This window comes from Erpetoichthys calabaricus, chromosome 10, assembly GCF_900747795.2.
Source record: "Erpetoichthys calabaricus chromosome 10, fErpCal1.3, whole genome shotgun sequence".
Classification (NCBI taxonomy): Eukaryota; Metazoa; Chordata; class Cladistia; order Polypteriformes; family Polypteridae; genus Erpetoichthys; species Erpetoichthys calabaricus.
This window is the reverse complement of record NC_041403.2, coordinates 85,854,997-85,872,591: the sequence shown is the minus strand read 5'-3', so window position 1 is coordinate 85,872,591 and position 17,595 is coordinate 85,854,997. Positions and strand designations below refer to the sequence as shown.

General features: G+C 41.0%; 1 protein-coding gene across 1 annotated transcript in view; it reads right to left on the bottom strand.

Moving 5' to 3' along the window:
* uox (urate oxidase) overlaps positions 1-17,595 on the bottom strand; it is a 26,408-nt gene extending 8,813 nt beyond the window's left edge. The window contains exons 1-5 of the mRNA XM_028811549.2: positions 17,428-17,595; positions 5,902-6,114; positions 5,676-5,792; positions 2,088-2,166; positions 39-225 (exon numbers count right to left, since the gene is read on the bottom strand). Coding sequence (XP_028667382.1) covers positions 39-225; positions 2,088-2,166; positions 5,676-5,792; positions 5,902-6,114; positions 17,428-17,445 — 614 coding nt within the window. The 5' untranslated portion in view covers positions 17,446-17,595. The remainder of the gene's footprint in view (positions 1-38; positions 226-2,087; positions 2,167-5,675; positions 5,793-5,901; positions 6,115-17,427) is intronic.

Sequence of the window (17,595 nt, the reverse complement as noted above, 5' to 3'; positions counted from 1 at the left end):
AATGTGGCAAAATGACAAGATAATACATAATACGTTACCATATTGAGTCAAATGCGATGTTCCTGAATTTATTGTACCGCCATTTTGTATAGACCACAGTGCAGAAGCATCTGTCCCTCACTTCTGGCAGGGTTGTGTACTTATCCTTGATAAAACCTTCAAAGCCAGACTGAGTGGTTTTCAGAACCTTCATCTCTTTCAGACCACTGTGTAGCACCGGGGCCTCTGTTTAATAAAGAGCTTATTTTACTTTAATGTGTAGAAGTCTCTTCACATTAAAAGTGTTTTTACATATACAGCATAAAGGGTACATGGCTGTCTAGCCGTTATGTGCAGCTAGGGCAGCAATGAGAGAGAGAACCTAACTGTCAAAATGAGAGATCCTGTACTTTACCGTGTGAGGAGGAGGGGAGGGAACTGCTGGAGCCACAGGTACTTTAACCTTAGAAGTGGAATAGACAGAGTTGTGGCCTTGGGGGAGACATGTAATGCTTCTCCAGGACACTACAGGGCAGGTGTCACAGCGGAGTGAAGGAGTTCATAAACCTTTCCTTAGGGACAGAGTGCAGCATGAAGTTGTAAGGTAGGGGTTGCGAACTCCAGGCCTCAAGTGCCGCAGTGCCTGCAGGATTTCATTCTTACCATCTTCTTAATTAGTGACCAGTTTTTGCTGCTGATTACTTCTTTTAATTAACTTGACTCAGGCCCCATAGGTGTTTCTTTTTCTTTAATTATCAGCCGAACAATAATGAGACACAAAACAAGCCACCACATGAGCAGCTCCCCTGTGCCCATTACACAATATCTGAAATTAAGGAGAGGTGATGGTCTTGGTAAGATTGATCTCTCAGGTCACCAAAATATTTTGACGGTGCTCTTAGAAAGAACAGAAAAATAACAGTTTTCAAAATGTGTGCTGTGGCAGAATGAGAGCAGCAACAAGCCATGGAATTAAATAACAGGTTTAATTAACAGCAAGAATTGGCTTCTCATTAAGAAAGTGATTGGAGTGAAATTGGTTGGAGTTTGAAGCCCCAGTTTAGCTGGTTTCACATCTTATTTCTGCTTGGCTGTCATTTAATGAAGAAAGGAATCAATTCAGAGGGCTAAACTCTTCTAACAGGGCTATTATAGTGATGGGGAAAAAGTTAATTAGCAGTGAAAACTAGTCACTGATTAGGAAAAGGGTTAGAATGAAAACCTGTAGCCACTGCGGCACTCCAGGCCTGGAGTTCGCCACCCCTGGTGTAAGGCATCCTGGGCAAAAAGTGGCAGCATAGGCCAATACTTTTCCATTTGGCTGTTTGCTGGCAAGATGAGGTTTTCCAGTTAATGCTGTGGGGCAGATAAGACACTGGCTGAGAGGCCCAGTCGTTTAAGGTAAACTGATGACTCCAGAGGCTGCTACAAGAAGTTGTAGTCCAGTGTCCATTTTGCAGCCCTAAGGTCATCTCTGACCCAAGAGTCGGGTCAATGTGCTTTATAGTAGAAACTTTTTTGAATCTGGACAGTAGAGGAATCATGGCTTACTGGTGAACAAAAAGAGGCTAAGGCTCTAAAAGAGAGAGGATTAAGAATTGACCAAGAGAGTATTTGGTGTTTTTTCTGAAGTGGGTAAGGGGGTGAGCTGTCCCACCAAATGGACAGGAATTTAAGATCTGTTTAAGCAAATCTAGCAGGGTAGCAACATCTATGTTTAGTTCTGGTGAACATCTGTTCTTTTTTTTTTTTGTTCCTTCCTTGTAAGTTGGCCTCCTTCTCATGAATCCCAGGGTTGAGTGTCATAGAGAAAGGCTACCCCTATGTATTAGAACAGCACACAATTTGTGTAATTTCAATAGGTGTACCAGCAGATCAATTCATTCTTCATTATTTTCTATTATAAATGTATTGTAAGTAGTCAATAAAGACACTTTTTGTCTTTTCTATTATTTCACAGATATTTCTAGTCATAACTCCTTAGGCAAAAAATGTAAGTATAATGCTGACTTCTGCAGTGTAAAGGCCTTCCTCTTGCCACTGCGGTAAAATGCTGACTTGTGACAGATGAATGGGTACTGTGGCGCTAATAATGAAGTGTAACTCACCATTCTGGTACTGCTCAGCCTCACAAAAATGAATACCTTCTGGACTGTAAATGAAAGCATGGACATGTTCAACTCCATTCTGTCAAACAAATAAACACAATGTAAGAGACAAGAATATAGCATAAAGCAGAATGACTGTTAGTTTTTTTTATTATTACAGTAAGAATTTTACACTTTTTTAATGAAAAGAAATGTGTTCTATACTGCAAACCAAACAGTGTATTACACTAGTATCAATTATTCACCTCTGCAGACTAAAGTAGCATTTGTAGCAAATAAAGAGAACTGAAATCAGAAATAATGTAATATACAAGATTAACTTAATACTCAAGCACTGTGACCGTGACAGGTGGAGGATTAATCCATCTGCTTAGATGCTTTACCTATGCCCGCATTTAAGACTTTTACCATTTCAGAGCAGTGGTCGATTGGGAGAAGATGCAACACTAGTATTTAACTCATCATAAATGTTTGAAGCACTACAGCAGAATTGTAGGATATGATAACAAGACATTTTGATATTGAAGACCACTTGTCTCTAACTGTTTTTTGCAATGACAATGTTGCCTGGAGTTGTACGTGGCCAATTAGAATTATTTCAGAAGTATACATTAAATAAAAAAAAATCTTTAGCTTTTGAAGCCTAAACACTTCTTTTTTTAAAGAAATAGTAAATAACGATGCACATTGTAAATGAGGTGCCACACTGGCTGTAATTATTTGGTGCTGAATAGTTTTATTTCCAGTCTTGATCAATCCAGTTTAGGTTTGTAGGAGATTATAACTTGATGTGGGCACAAAGGAGTATTCTCCCACAAATGGATTAACAGTTAATCACAGGCTGCTGGAGCATTTTGCTTTTCGTCCTCCCCCACCATAACCTATTGTCTATGGGGGAGGAGCGAAAGTTTTCGATCCGTCAAAAATTTTGCTCTCTGGTTTTTGACAGATCTCAGCGTTGTAGGGTCCCCTGATACCGAAAATAATTGATATTTTGATGACAAATGTGTGTCTGTCTGTGTATCACAGTTTCTTAAGGATGGTCTAGAGGTAAAATGGCTGGCTGGACAGAAAATTACCAAAGTCGAAAGTTAAGCCTGTTATGAGATGACGATATGCCAATTAGTTTTTGAGCCAAATCGTGCAAGAGAAAGAGACACTGTAGAGGAACTCTCAAATACCGTAATTCTACAATTAATTATGAATTCTTCTCATCAATTGCTATCATAATGACCTGTTTTATGATCAGAAAGATCAGCATCAGAGTGGTAAATAATTACTGAAATGTAATAGAATAGTTTGGGTAACTATGGCCTACTGATATTCACATCTGAATTTTTTTTTTTTTTACTTTCTCATATATGAAGTATAGGGAAAGTGTTGTAATTGTCCAAAAATTCAACCTTGAGGTTTTGATGAATTTCTACGTTTTAGACCTCCCTGAGTCCGATTTACTTTCTTTATAGAGAAAGTATTGTAATTGTCCTAAAATCTGATGTCGAAATTTTAATGAATCTTGACATTTTAGACCTCCCTGAGTCCGAAAATACCATTTTTGGAAATACATCTGTGTGTGTCTGTATGGGGCAGAGTGGTGGCTCTGAGGCTAGGGATTTGCACTGGCAATTGGAAGGTTGCTGGTTCGAATCCCGTAAACGGCAAAAGTGACTCTACTATGTTGAGTCCTTGAGCAAGGCCTTTAACCTGCAATTGCTCCATCCTAGGTATAACGTTAATCTGAACCCAGCCCTGCAAGTAGGCGGGGGTTGGTGGCAGAATTGGCCACTCCGGTCAGTATAACAAACCTCACACTGTTCCATTCCATTTGAACTAGTGTGGTGCTGAGGTGTCACCTGTTGCATGGCTGCACTCGGGTCCTAATCTGGGATCCTGAGTTGGTTTGTCATGTGGTGGGTGCGGCAATGCACTGTATCAGCGTGTGCTCCTAACCCCTCTCTCTGTCTGTGTGTTTGTGTGTATGTAAATACAATAACTTGAATACACTTTCACATAGGTCAGCCTATAATCATTGTCTTGCAGTTTACGCCTCAAATATCCATCCCCATATCTGAGTATACAAGAAAGTTTAGGGGAGACTACACCTGATTTTTTGTCATCAGTTCTTATAAATTGCTTTTATCCTCTGGCAGCCTTCATACTCGTGATAATTTCTTTGTAAGCATTGCAGGGCAATGGCATTTAAGCACTCATTTTGTTGCATTTCAGCTTTATGTATTCTTCTGTTTTTTGCCTTCATATCATGGCTCTATCATCTGTCTACATCTGTTTTTCCCCCAGGTACTCTGACTTTATTCCCACATTCCATAGACATGGCCTTAAGGTTGCACTCTGTTGATGCTGTATAGATGAGTTTAGGTGTGTGTGTAACTGTTGCCCTGTCCAGGACTGGCTGCTGCCTTTTCCCTAATGATGGCAAGAGAGGCTTCTGGACTCAGAAAACCCATATAAGCAGAGGTTGGATGTGCAAGCTTTACATAGCAGGCACTCCAGGAGCAAATCAAACTAACTGAAGTATTCTACCACCAAGATTAGTCACCCATTATTGCAAGAATGTGTGGCATGCAGTAGGCAGTTGCCGGCACTTCATGAATAACATTCTCAAATGGATTCTGGCAACACTAGAGCACAAGAGGGCATCAGTCCATCACAGGGCACACTCACGCACATGCTCACAGTGCTCTGACATTAACATGGCCCATTAACCTAACCAGCTTGTCTTTAGTGATGTTGGACCCAAGGCGAACATGCAAACTCCACAATTTCCAAGGATTCTAATTCAGGGCACTGGTTTTGTGAAGAAAAAGCTCTAACCGCTGCACAACCAGGCAGCTCTACAGCAAAAATGCACTGAGAAAAATAAATATCTTCAGTGTAGGTGGAAGGCAAATTTTGTATAAAAAGATAAAAAGTGATAAAAGTGCAAGTTTCACCGAAACTCCGACTGAAAAGAAGTTAAAGGGACAAACTCAAGTATGACCTTTGTTCACATAAGCTTTAGGAAATTCTTTAAGCGTTTAACTTTTGTTGCTGTTTTTAGACTTTCGCTTGATATGCGTTTGGTAATCCCACAGGGACGCTGGTCTGGATTGCTGTTGTGCTCAAACTGATTTTTCTAACCATTAGAATGTGGGTTCCCATTGGGGTCAGCTCATCGGTAAACACAAACCGTAGCAGGTCTTTGAGTGTCTAAGTGATGTAATTCAGTTGCCTCCTCATAGCGTCAATGGCAGAATTGAAGAGCTGCTCAAGATGATCTGCTTTTAGTGAAAAATCTATGAGAAGGAGCTTAAGGACCCCCGGATGGCTGCTGGAGTGTTAGCTTGTGTTTTCAGTGACAATCACTGATTATTGACCGCCAGCAGCTTGAATTTCATAACATTAATCAAATGTGTTTAACTGGATGGTGGGAGAGATGAACAAGGGGGAGCTCTTAATTGCATTTTTATAGTTTATTTATTAATTTAGTTGTCCTTTAAGGTTTCAAACATGTTGGGAACTTCAGTGTGCACCTAACATCAATCAGGCAAACTGCTCTCTTTGAGGGGTGGTTTTCGTCCGTTCACTTACCTTCTCTAGACGTTTCCAAGGAGCCTCATCGATGTTCACCCTCACTCGCTCCACGTGCTTGAATGTGTTCAAAAAATAGCTACAAATATCCAGTGCAAATTCTTCCGTGGTCTGCACCTGTCAAATCAGCCGTATGCACGTGATTAGGGTAAGGTTTTATTGAAATGTGCGATTGTTTCCTTGTTATACGAAGTACACTCCATCTCTAGTCTCAGTCAATACCTACCCCTTTGAGCTTTGCCAGAACATGGACAGTGTTCTTAATGGTGTCTGTTGGAATGATATCTGCATTGTCTCCATCCAGGTAATCTTTTTTGGTCCGTAGAGTGAGCTGCACTGACACCTCCAGTTCTTTAATATCTTGAAATTTACCTTGTCTCTTAATGTGGAGCAGTTTTACTATATTTTTTCCATAGCCTGTTCGAACAAACTCCACAGCCTGCCCAAAAGACAAACACATGTTAAGCCTCGACATTGCTCTTTAACATACTACATTAACATTCACACAATTCAGTTCATTTTAGTCTTAATGAGCTACTGAAAGGGTGACATGTAATTGTGATAGTTTGTACCGCTGCTTCCCAGGTCCTGGTTCAAATCCTGCATGTTCGGCTCGTGTCTGTGTGCCTTTTTCTGCAGGGACTTCATCAGGTTAATCGGCCCCCCTGTCAGTGTAGATCTGTGCATGAATTTAGCCTGAGATGAACTGCCTTTGCATACAGACATGCTAGGGTGGTCTCTGGTCCTCAGTAAGCTTGTTTATACAAGATGGCGCATGAAAAGTAGCCCCATGCACAGTAAGGTGCCATGTTTTTAAGAATGCACTGAGTTAGAGCAACCAAACATTGCGGACTTTAAAAAATAAATCATTAGTATAAAGAAAACAACTTTTAGTATTGGCAAGTTAGTATAGGCTAGCCAGTGGTGAAAACTGCTGTGATGGCAAGTGGTGCAATGTGGGAGAATAGCTGTGAGCGCTGACGGCACTGCATTCTGCTCCTCTGCCTCTTCTCTACTAAAGCAAGGCCATTGGTTGACTGGCACCATTGGCTTTTCAGTGGTCACTAACTGCTCCTTTGGAGATGAAGGTCCAACACTAACCAAATGCTGGATTTGGAATTTGTACATTTTAATAATCTATTTGTATTGTGCTGTATTAAGAGATATGTGCAAAATTTTAATTGAAATTCTTTTCTCACATGTTGATGTATTAACTTGGAATGGCACCGTTGTGAGCTCCCTGACATGTGAAGTACAAGTCTAGAGTGTAATTTATCATGAGCTTAGGGTTACTCTATACAGAGGCATCCTTAGTCTCGTCGTGAACATTGACCCTCTTGTCATTATGGCCAGAGCTAAAAGTGTGTTGTCTCCAGCTCAGAGGAGCAGAGCACTACGATAATGTGAAAGAGAAATCCCAGTAACTGATTGGGTGGCAGAAGACTGTCAGATTGTGCTACTTGGTAATGGCATGCCTTAGGTTGGTGAAGGCAGATCAATGATCCCTAGCCTAAATGGACTGGCACTGGCACTGATATTTAGATTTTTAGTTAGTACTGCAGTGCTCATATAGTCTACAGGTCACAAAATACAGGCAACATTAGAGGCCTCTTGCAAGGCAAAGTTATGGCCCCTAATCTTATCGATAGAAACTCCTGGAACCTGCTCTCTGTTGGCAAATAAATCCAACCCAGGAACTCTGCTGAGTGTGTGGACTTTACATTTCTTGTGTGTCTATCGCTGATGTGCTGAAGTGGATGCGTCACATTTCGACTCTTGTCAAGAAGGTTCACAAGTACCTTTACTTACTCATGTATCTGAGGAAAGCTCTGATTTCTCCATTTGTTCCCACCAGCATCTACAGACAGGTACACGGTGAAGTCTGTCCCTATTGGCTGCGTACTATCTTGATATAATACCTGCTTGGCTCAAGAGCATAAAGCTGTGCAGATGGTGAGGATGGCTGCACACACTATTATGAGCACCCTCATTCCTTCTGTTCAGGTCACATACAACATTCATTGCCTTAGAAAGGTAAACAGGATAATTAAAGACCTCAGCCATTATGCACACCCACATCTCTTACTTCTTCCTTCTGGAAAATGGTACAGGACCATTGGCACTTGGACTAGTATATTCCGGGACACGTTGTAAAATGTCGCCCTGTGACCCTGTCCTTGATAAGTGGGCTACGAAAATGGACGGTCAGTTGGATAGATAGGTGATTGGAGTATGTACATACATTGCATTCTGCGTAAACATACAATATACTGTGTGTATACATTATATACATTGTGCAGAAGGGGGCTGTACACACCCCTAGAAGACGCGGTCACTCCTCCGAAACCCCCTCTTAAACACTGATACAAATGGAACAAATGCAGTTTATCTCCTCTTTGCTCTGTTAGATGCTGGGCTGCTGCTGCGTCATGTGATATGCTTCTAGCGTGGCACTTCGTATATTTAAAAGCCTGTACAGCACCTGTCCTTTTTGCTCATTGCTTTGTCTCTATTTCCTCACTCCAGACATCCTCTGCTCCTGTTGGGGGTCCCACTCCCGATATGTACAAAAAAAAATAAAGGAACACTTTGAAAACACATCAGATCTCAATGGGGAAAAAAAATCCTGCTGGATATCTATACTGATATGGACTGGGTAATGTGTTAGGAATGAAGGGATGCCACATCGTTTGATGGAAATGAAAATTATAAACCTACAGAGGGCTGAATTCAAAGACACCCTGAGCTCCATGGTGCCAGGCGGTGAGCACAGGGCCCACTAGAGGACATCGGGCCCTCAGGCCACCCTCATGAAGTCTGTTTCTGATTGTGTGGAAAGAGACAGTCACACAAGCGGCCTGCTGGAGGTCATTTTGTAGGGCTCTGGCAGTGCTCATCCTGTTCCACCTTGCCCAAAGGAGAAGATACTGGTCCTGCTGATGGGTTAAGGACCTTCTACAGCCCTGTCCAGCTCTCCTAGAGTAACTGCTTGTCTCCTGGAATCTCCTCCATGCCCTTGAGACTGTGCTGAGAGACACAGCAAACCTTCTGGCAAAGACACGTAAAGTTCTGCCATCCTGGAGAAGTTGGACTACCTGTGGAACCTCTGTGTGGTCCAGGTATCGCCTCATGGTACCAGTAGTGACGCTGACCATAGCCAAATGTGAAACTAGTGAAAAAACATCAGAATAAATGAGGAGGGAAAAATGTCATATATTTATTTATATATATTATATATTGTGGCACGCGGCCGGGGGTGGTACCCAGCCGGGATGCCCAGGAGGACCGGAGGACCACGAGGGGGCGACCACCCTGGTTGCTTTGGGAGCTTTGAAGCTCAGCCCTGTAGGGGCCCGTGGTCACCGCCAGGGGGTACCCCGATGCCTACGGAGCCCTGGACCTCAGCACTTCCGCCACACCCGGAAGTGGTGGGGGGGGAAGAGGAGCAAGGACACACGGAGTGCTTCCAGGTGCGGAGCTGGTGGAAGCTCATTGGAAGACACCTGGAGTACATCAGGGTGTGTATAAAAGGGGCCACCTCCCTCCATTTGGGGGCTGGAGTCGGGTGGAAGAGGACGGAGCTCAGAGGAGAGGAGAGGAGAGGAGAGGAGAGGAGTGGAGTGGAGTGGAGTGGAGGCGGTCAGAAGAAGAGGCATCGTGACGGGCCTGGACTGTGGGTGATTTAGTACGGGAGTACTGGGTTGTGTGTTCATCATTGTAAATAGTGTTGCTGATGTCCAAGGTTTGATCCCCTTTAGCGGAAGCTCCTGATGAGCTCCAATTAGGGCAAAACTTGCATATATTGGAGACGTATAAATCCCATGTTTAATGGTACGATATACAGTACATGTGACAATAAACTAGGCCAGGGGTAGGCAACGTCAGTCCTGGAGAGCCGCAGTGGTTGCAGGTTTTTGTTCCAACCCAGTTTCTTAATGAGCAATCAATTATTGCTGATGAAACACTTATTGCTTAAGTGATAGTTTGATGTTTCATTTTAGTGGTCTCGCTTGTTAAGTCTCCCCACCCTTAATTGCTTATTTCAATCTTAAACAGCTGCATTCAGTGTGTTAATGGCTCCTTATTAGCAATAAGATGTAAAAGACAAAGCAGCCAGAAGTTCTCCATCTAACAGCTAGATGGAGAACTTCTGGCTGCTTTGTCTTTTACATCTTATTACTAAATAAGGAGCCATTAACACACTGAATGCAGCTGTTTAAGATTGAAATAAGCAATTAAGGGTGGGGAGACTTAACAAGCGAGACCACTAAAATGAAGCATCAAACTATCACTTAAGCAATAAGTGTTTCATCAGCAATAATTGATTGCTCATTAAGAAACTGGGTTGGAACAAAAACCTGCAACCACTGCGGCTCTCCAGGACTGACGTTGCCTACCCCTGAACTAGGCCATCAAAAGTAATCGACGTATAGGAAAATCCCAGATTAGCTTTACAATGGTTGCTCCACACCTGCACTAGATAAAATGATGATTTTTGGGAGAAAAAGTACAACAGCCTCTGAGGCAGGAAGGTATAGCAGCAAAGCACCAGAGGTTATTGATAAAAATGCAAGGTGTCAGAGCGCTGGGCCTACGCAGGCCGGCTACACCCTCGTATCAATAAGAGATTCCAGCTCCTGTCCTGCAAGGCCCATCATGGGCTGGCTGTTTTGTTTGTACTTGCTATGTTTTCCTACCTGTCTTATAATATCAGTAAAATGTTGCTACTTTTAAATAATTCTTTTCTTGGAAAAACAAAAAGTGGCAGAGTGATAAGACAATCCTGCTGTTCTTGGATGCCCCCACTGTATTATAATATGGAGGGAATCTTTTCTCAAACTTTTAGTTGCATTCTGCACAACGATATTAAGATTAATAAGATACGGGAGTCGGGTGCCACTAACTGTTCCACAAATTTGTGGTTACTTCACCAGCCAGACTGATATCCTCTATTTGGCTATTAAGTGGTTGTGACTCTGTGACCTTTTTTTGTTTCGGCTTTATCCTTGCCATTTATTTTAAACAGAAGAATTTTGGCAGATAGCTGCTAAAGTTTAAATATCAGTATTTTAAGATAATGTCCAGAATCAGTCTTCTTTGATTTAACAAGCTTTGAGAATTTTCTGTTCTCTGCCAGGAATGGAACATGGGATGTTTTGTAGGCCCCATATCAAATGATGTGCGTATGTATTGATATTATGGCAGTGTAATATCTGGTATTTAACAATTAAATTTAAATTTTGCCTGTGGACCAAAACACCTTTGAAAGCCTACAAAACTTTGTAAAAGAATTGCTGTAATGATGTCATTCTCTGACTTCATTGCAATAGCTATTCATTTGTCTACTTCATTGTCCCCAAGACAGCCATTAGAGACCTCCTAACACTACAAGGGTGTTGTATCATTATCTGCCATATTTCCCCACTTGTGAGAGACCTAATGTTTCACAAAATGCCAGGTGCTTTCTAATCTGGGTAAGTGAAGGACAGTCATAAAAACAAGAGGCTAATTATTGTCAGGCACTAAGCAATGCTGTGAATGCACAGTTTAGTTGGGCATTAAATCATCCAGTGTTAACACTCGGGGGCAGAGGTGGGTAGTAAGGAGTTACATTTACTCTATTACATTTACTTGAGTAACTTTTTAAAAAAAATTGTACTTCTAAGAGTAGTTATACTGCACCATACTTTTTACTTTTACTTGATTACATTTGTGAAGAAGAAACGCTACTCTTATTCTGCTTCATTGGGCAACACTCGAATCGTTACTTTTTTTCCATTAGATACGCTATATTTTTGCCAGAGAGAAGCCATCAGTGGATCTACTGCATGACTTTTTCACCAATCAGACGTAGCAACAATAATCACAAGACTCAGTTTCACCAATCAGACGTAGCAACAATAATTACATGGCTCCGTTTCACAAATCAGACATAGCCATGCAGTCACATGACCACACACAAACTGTGGCAGCATAGTGGCACAAACTCCTCACAGATAGCGGACAGGGAAAGAAAGAATACAAGTGGAACCTCGGTTTGTGAGCATAATTCGTTCTGGAAACGTGCTCGCATTCCAAAGCACTTGTATATCAAAGCGAATTTCCCCATACGAAATAATGGAAACTCAGACGATTCGTTCCACAACCCTAAATTATTCATATAAAAATCCATCCATCCATTTTCCAACCCGCTGAATCCGAACACAGGGTCACGGGGGTCTGCTGGAGCCAATCCCAGCCAACACAGGGCACAAGGCAGGAAACAATCCCGGGCAGGGTGCCAACCCACCACAGTCATATAAAAATGATTAATACAAAATATAAAGTAAAAATACATAAAACAAATTAACCTGCACTTTACCTTTGAAAAGAATCATGGCTGGTGTGAGTGAGTTTCTAAACTCTTGTGGGATTTCACCCAATGGGATGACATGCGGAAGATCATCCTGAAGCAACCTCAGGCACCCAGCACTCTAGCAGTTCACCATAAAAGTGAACCCGAAAAGATCGCAGTCATACTATAAGCACCTGCCATTGATGGGTGATACAAGGAATAAGGAACATTATAAATGTGCAGGGCACAGTATTACTTGGCCACTAACCTGGCCCCGACCCTGCCTGACTGCTGTGTGTGTATAGAGTGGCAGATCTCGCTACAATAAATAACCGCGCTGTTGCTGTTTCAAGCTGAATAAAGATGGTGTCGCTAAATTATTGAGACTCAGCTTCGTGATTTGGGGTGCAAGACGGGGACTCGCGTCACAGCACACACACGTGATCACAATGCTATAGTAAACAGTATACACTCGTACGGATGTTGATTATATGAGTGAGGCACTCCAACTGACGATTGCCCACAATCCCGCAGCGAGAGAGAGAAGATCCATCAGCTCAGTTGTGATCACGTGCCGCTCGGCAGACAAAGGGTATATGGACTACTCATATTGCAAGACCTTGCCCGTTTATCAAATCAAAATGTATTAAATATTTTAGCTCATCTTGTAAAACACTCGCAAACCAAGTTAGTCACATTCCAAGGTTCCACTTGTACATGAAAAATGAGAGGCGACTCCTGCTGAAGCTTAACCATCACTTCACTGAGTGAAGAACAAACACGTTTTAACTAAAGATGCACAGACACAGACAGTCAAGGTAAAGTGAGACTTCTTGTATGTGCACAAGCTGCCTTGTTCTAATGTTATTTTCTATCAGCTCTGCTATTTGGAGGGCAAGTGAATATGCATTATTTTACTGTCAGTGTACAGTATATCTTGTCACTGTAAGTAGCGTCCACTGTTCAAACATACATGTTACCTACTGTAGGTATTGGCTTCAAAAGCTTTGTTGTGAAAAACTGAGATTTGGAACTTTGTGTTATTTGTGCATCTTTATTTTGTAAAGGTGTTATTTATTTTTACTCATTTTTTATTTTATTATTAGAAATGACAGAATTTGCACATTATTTTATATTTTTGTCTGTCTTATTACAACATTTCTAAAAAATAAATAATTTATTATGAACAGTTACTCAGTACTTGAGTAGTCTTTTCACCAAATGCTTTTTTACTTGAGTAATTTTTTAGATGACTACTTTTTACTTCTACTTGAGTAATATTATTTTGAAGTAACGCTACTCTTACTTGAGTACAGTTTTTGGCTACTCTACCCACCTGTGCTTGGGGACTTTTCAGGAGTGCCACAAGTACAGTACAGATTGATACAATGCATCTGCAGGATAAATATCATGATTTGAAAACTGAACCCACTTGAATATCATTTGTCACTTGTGAGCATCATCATCATCCATCACTTACAAACTTCTTCCAGGATGCTGGAGCCAAGCATGTGGAGCGAGGGGCAAAAGCCATCACTCTTTAGAATGATGTGGGCCTATTCACACGTACAAGCACACATTACTCGAAGCCAGTTTGGGGTCACCAGTTCAAATAATGTGTGTGCCTGCGGACGGTGGGAGAATCTGAAATCTTAGGAAAAAACCCACAAAGACAAATCTGTGGGACTCTCTACTGCACCACAATTTATTTAAAAGCTTAAATCCTGTTGTTGTAGAGACGCTGCTTTAAAATCTTCTAGAGGTCAGCGGAGTCATGATGGGGCAAGTTGAAATGCTTTTGGTTAGTGTCCTTCTTTACCTATTAAACATTTCAGTCCACGACTTCACTCTGTGGTATCAGGCCTTTCAGATTTTAAAGATGTTGTCCTCTTTTGAGTGAGCCGTAAACCATAAAGTCTTCCCTACTCTGCATGTGTGTGATGTCTCATGAGCTCTCGGCCAGCCTGAGTCCACCCCCTACCCGGCCCACTTGTATGTGTGCCTGAACTGTAAAACGATATTCTAAATATTTTGATCCACCTGTTTATTTTGTAACCTGCATATCCAGTTTGGGGTCACTTGGATCCTTTTTTTATATCCTGGTACCATTGGGAACGAGGTGAAAACAATCTTAAGTGGAGCACCACATCACTGCTGGCAGTATGTTACAATATTATTGTTATTAATATTATATTTAGGTGTAGGTTTTTGACCTTTTTTTCTCTCAAAGTAATAGTTTAGACACGAGGGAGAGAAATGACTAAGACAAGACACTGTGTGCTCAGTAAAGCATCATACATTCATGGCTAATGCCCATCATTCAGATTCCAGTTCTATTCTAAAGCTAGCAAAAGAAGAAGATAAACAGCTAGTAAATCAACTCTCAAATACACTCTGAAAATCAAACATTGTGTTGATTTCTTCCTTCGCACCATTGCTTTTTCTGCTGTTTATCACCAAACCAACATCTAGAGCCTGTGGTAATCAATATATCCATTGATCCTCAAGCCTGTTTTATCCATTTTGCTTAACCTCTCCGTCACCATTTGCTTAAACTGATTCGATCTCTCCTCACAGTGTATTCCATAGAAATTGTGCTGTTCTGTCACATTTCCACACGGGAATAATTTTAACTAATCTGCAAATCTTTATAATATGGAAGGAAAACTGGAAGATTTAGAAAAAAAAAAGAAAACGAATCCAAAGTAGACACAGGGTAGACATGCGGAGTCCACCCAGTCCCCAGGCAAAGACTTCAGTTCAGGGCCCTGGGCACCATGACACCTGGAAATATTTTGCAACTCCGTGAAAATCGTTACACAATCTGTTTAGAAGCCGGTTAGCAGTGAACTAAAGCTCCATGACGCTGGAAAGCTGTGATCAGGAATCAGGGCTAAAGAGTAAGTTTTCAAATCTCTCCCCATCCATTTTGATTTTTTTTTTGATGATAGAAACTCATTCTTATACAATGTTGATGAAGCCTAAAACAGGGGGTCACATGTCAACAAGTCCATATATTAACAATGAATTAAATTTTTCAGGTATTTCTAATACTTAACAAGAAAAAAAAAACAATTTGTGAAATTCTCTTTTGGGGACTGAGTGAGCTTCATTAACAACAGAGCATTTGTCCCCCGTCAATGTGATCGGGCCCTGAAATGAACTGTTCAGTGATGTTTCCTGCATGGTGCCCTGTGGTGCTGGGACAAAGTCGGAAAGCAATGCGAGTTTAAGAATGGAAGATGCTGCTGTAGGACTGAGCTTCATTTAGATCACAGGTGTTGAACTCCAGGTCTGGAGGGCAGCAGTAGCTGCAGGTTTTCATTCTAACCCTTTTCCTAATCAGTGACCAGTTTTCACTGCTAATTAACTCCTTTCCCCTGAATTTCAATAGCCCTGTTTTTAAGGTTTCAATCCTCTTAATTTATTCTTTTCTCCATTAAATGGCAGCCAAACAGAAATGAGATGTGAAATGAGCCAACAGATGACCAGCTAAACTGGGGTTTCAAATTCCAACCAATTTCACTCCAACCAGTTTCTTAATGAGAAGCCAGTTCTTGCAGTTAATTAAACCCGTTACTTAATTCCACAGCTTGCTGCTGCTCTCATTTTGCTACAGCAGACATTTCCCAAAATGTTGATTTTCTGTTTCTGATTATTGACCTGACAGATCAACCTTACCGAGACCCTCACCTTTCTTTATGTTCAGATAATCTGGTTAGCTGGTCACCTGTTTGCTCGTTTTGTGTCTCATTATTGTTTGGCTGCTAATTAAGGAAATAGAAAGAACTAAAGGGTCTGAGTTGAGTTAATTAAAACTAAGGTAAAAGAAGTTAATTAGCCGCAAAAACAGGTCACTAATTAAGAAGGTGATTGGAATGAAAACCTGCAGCCACTGCGGCCCTCCAGGACTGGAGTTCGACACCCCTGATTTAGATGGTGTGTGTGGCCGACTTGTGTAAACGCGACACTTCACAACAGTTAGTGCCGTTACATGGAGTTTAGACTAGGACCGATTTAAAAGAAACCAAGAATTGGAAACCTTCAGTAACAACATCAACAAATGGCAGTCTCAGTAACGCTACTGCTGAACGCACAGTTGCCACTTTTGATGTTTGTCTGTGACAAAGAGCTGTAAAGTCATTTTATAGAATTGAAGTCCATGTCATGTTTTTTAGTCTTCTATTCTTTTAAAGTGCATTTTTGATTAAAAAAAAAAAGTGTAAGCAGAGGTAATACCTGGGAACAAATAAAGGCCTGTCTGTCTGTCTGTCTGCTCATGACGGCCTTTCTAGCTGCTTGTGTGAATGTTGTACCGTGTTAGCCATTATGAATGCAGTGAGAAGTCAAGTAGAATGACACCTTTTATTGGCTAAACTAAAAAGATTACAATATGCAAGCTTTCGAGGCAACTCAGGCCCCTTCTTCAGGCAAGACGTAATACGGAAACTGAAGTTCCCTGTGTTTATATAGACCCTAGGACAGATACAGCATTAGAAAACCTTTAAGTGAGACATCTTAAATGTAAAAAATTAATAGACTTTTCCATGCTATGATTCATTTAGCAAGTGAGGAGAATAATGTACTGTATAGTCAAGATCTTTCAATAAGATAACTGTCCAACAAAGTCTTTTGAATTTTTTAATGCCTTTTTCCATACAATGTGGATCTCTAGTGAGGTTCTCTGGGTCAGTCTGAGAGATGCAAACAATCCTCATATCTGGCCATAAAACTCTTGTCTCTATTTAAAACCATGTTGTAATGTGTTCAATTTTAGCATCGGTTTAACTTCCCATTCTTTTCTCTCTTGCTGTGTTAGCTGGTTGTGAAATGAAAATAAAACACGAAACAATGAGCGATTGTGAGCCGTGTGCATGTGTGTGTCACACTGTATACAACTACGCAGAATATCACAAATACGCAGACAAATCAGAGTTTAAATTTATGTAGACTGTAATTCAAAGCAGAAACTGATCACCGTGGATGTTTGCTAATAATTTAATACATACATAAATAAATGTACATATTACTGCAACCAAGTCCTATCTCTTGTGCTCTCCTTTAAGTGTATTTAAATGCCCTGCCTGCAGACGTTTAGACTGAAACACTCTTTATGTACACACATTCGTTTCAATGGTTAGATTCTTTTATTTCAATAATTGTGCTATAAATTATAAAAAACTCCAGAAAACGTAAACCTCATGATGCTGTAAATTAACTGAATGTAGACTTTCTTCATCAGGCTAATTTCTCTTCATGAATGTATTGAAGAGAAAATCACAAAAAACAACAACTAAGGACTAACAAGTTAATTGCTGGAAAGGAAGTTAAAGAACTTTGTGCTGAAGAATTGGTGCAAATGTTCCTCTGTCAGTATCAATTTCTAATAATTCAAAAGCCGACTATTATTTCTCATACCTTATTTTGATGAGCCATGATCTCTTATATTGGAGTTTTGCTGTCACCGTTAAGTAACAGAAGTTGTAGCCCTCAGGAAGCTTTTTAAAGGCCGTAGGGTGCAGAGCACAGCAGGAAAATGTTTACAGAGTTAACAAAACTGGCCAGTTATCTCAGAAGGGGCACGGA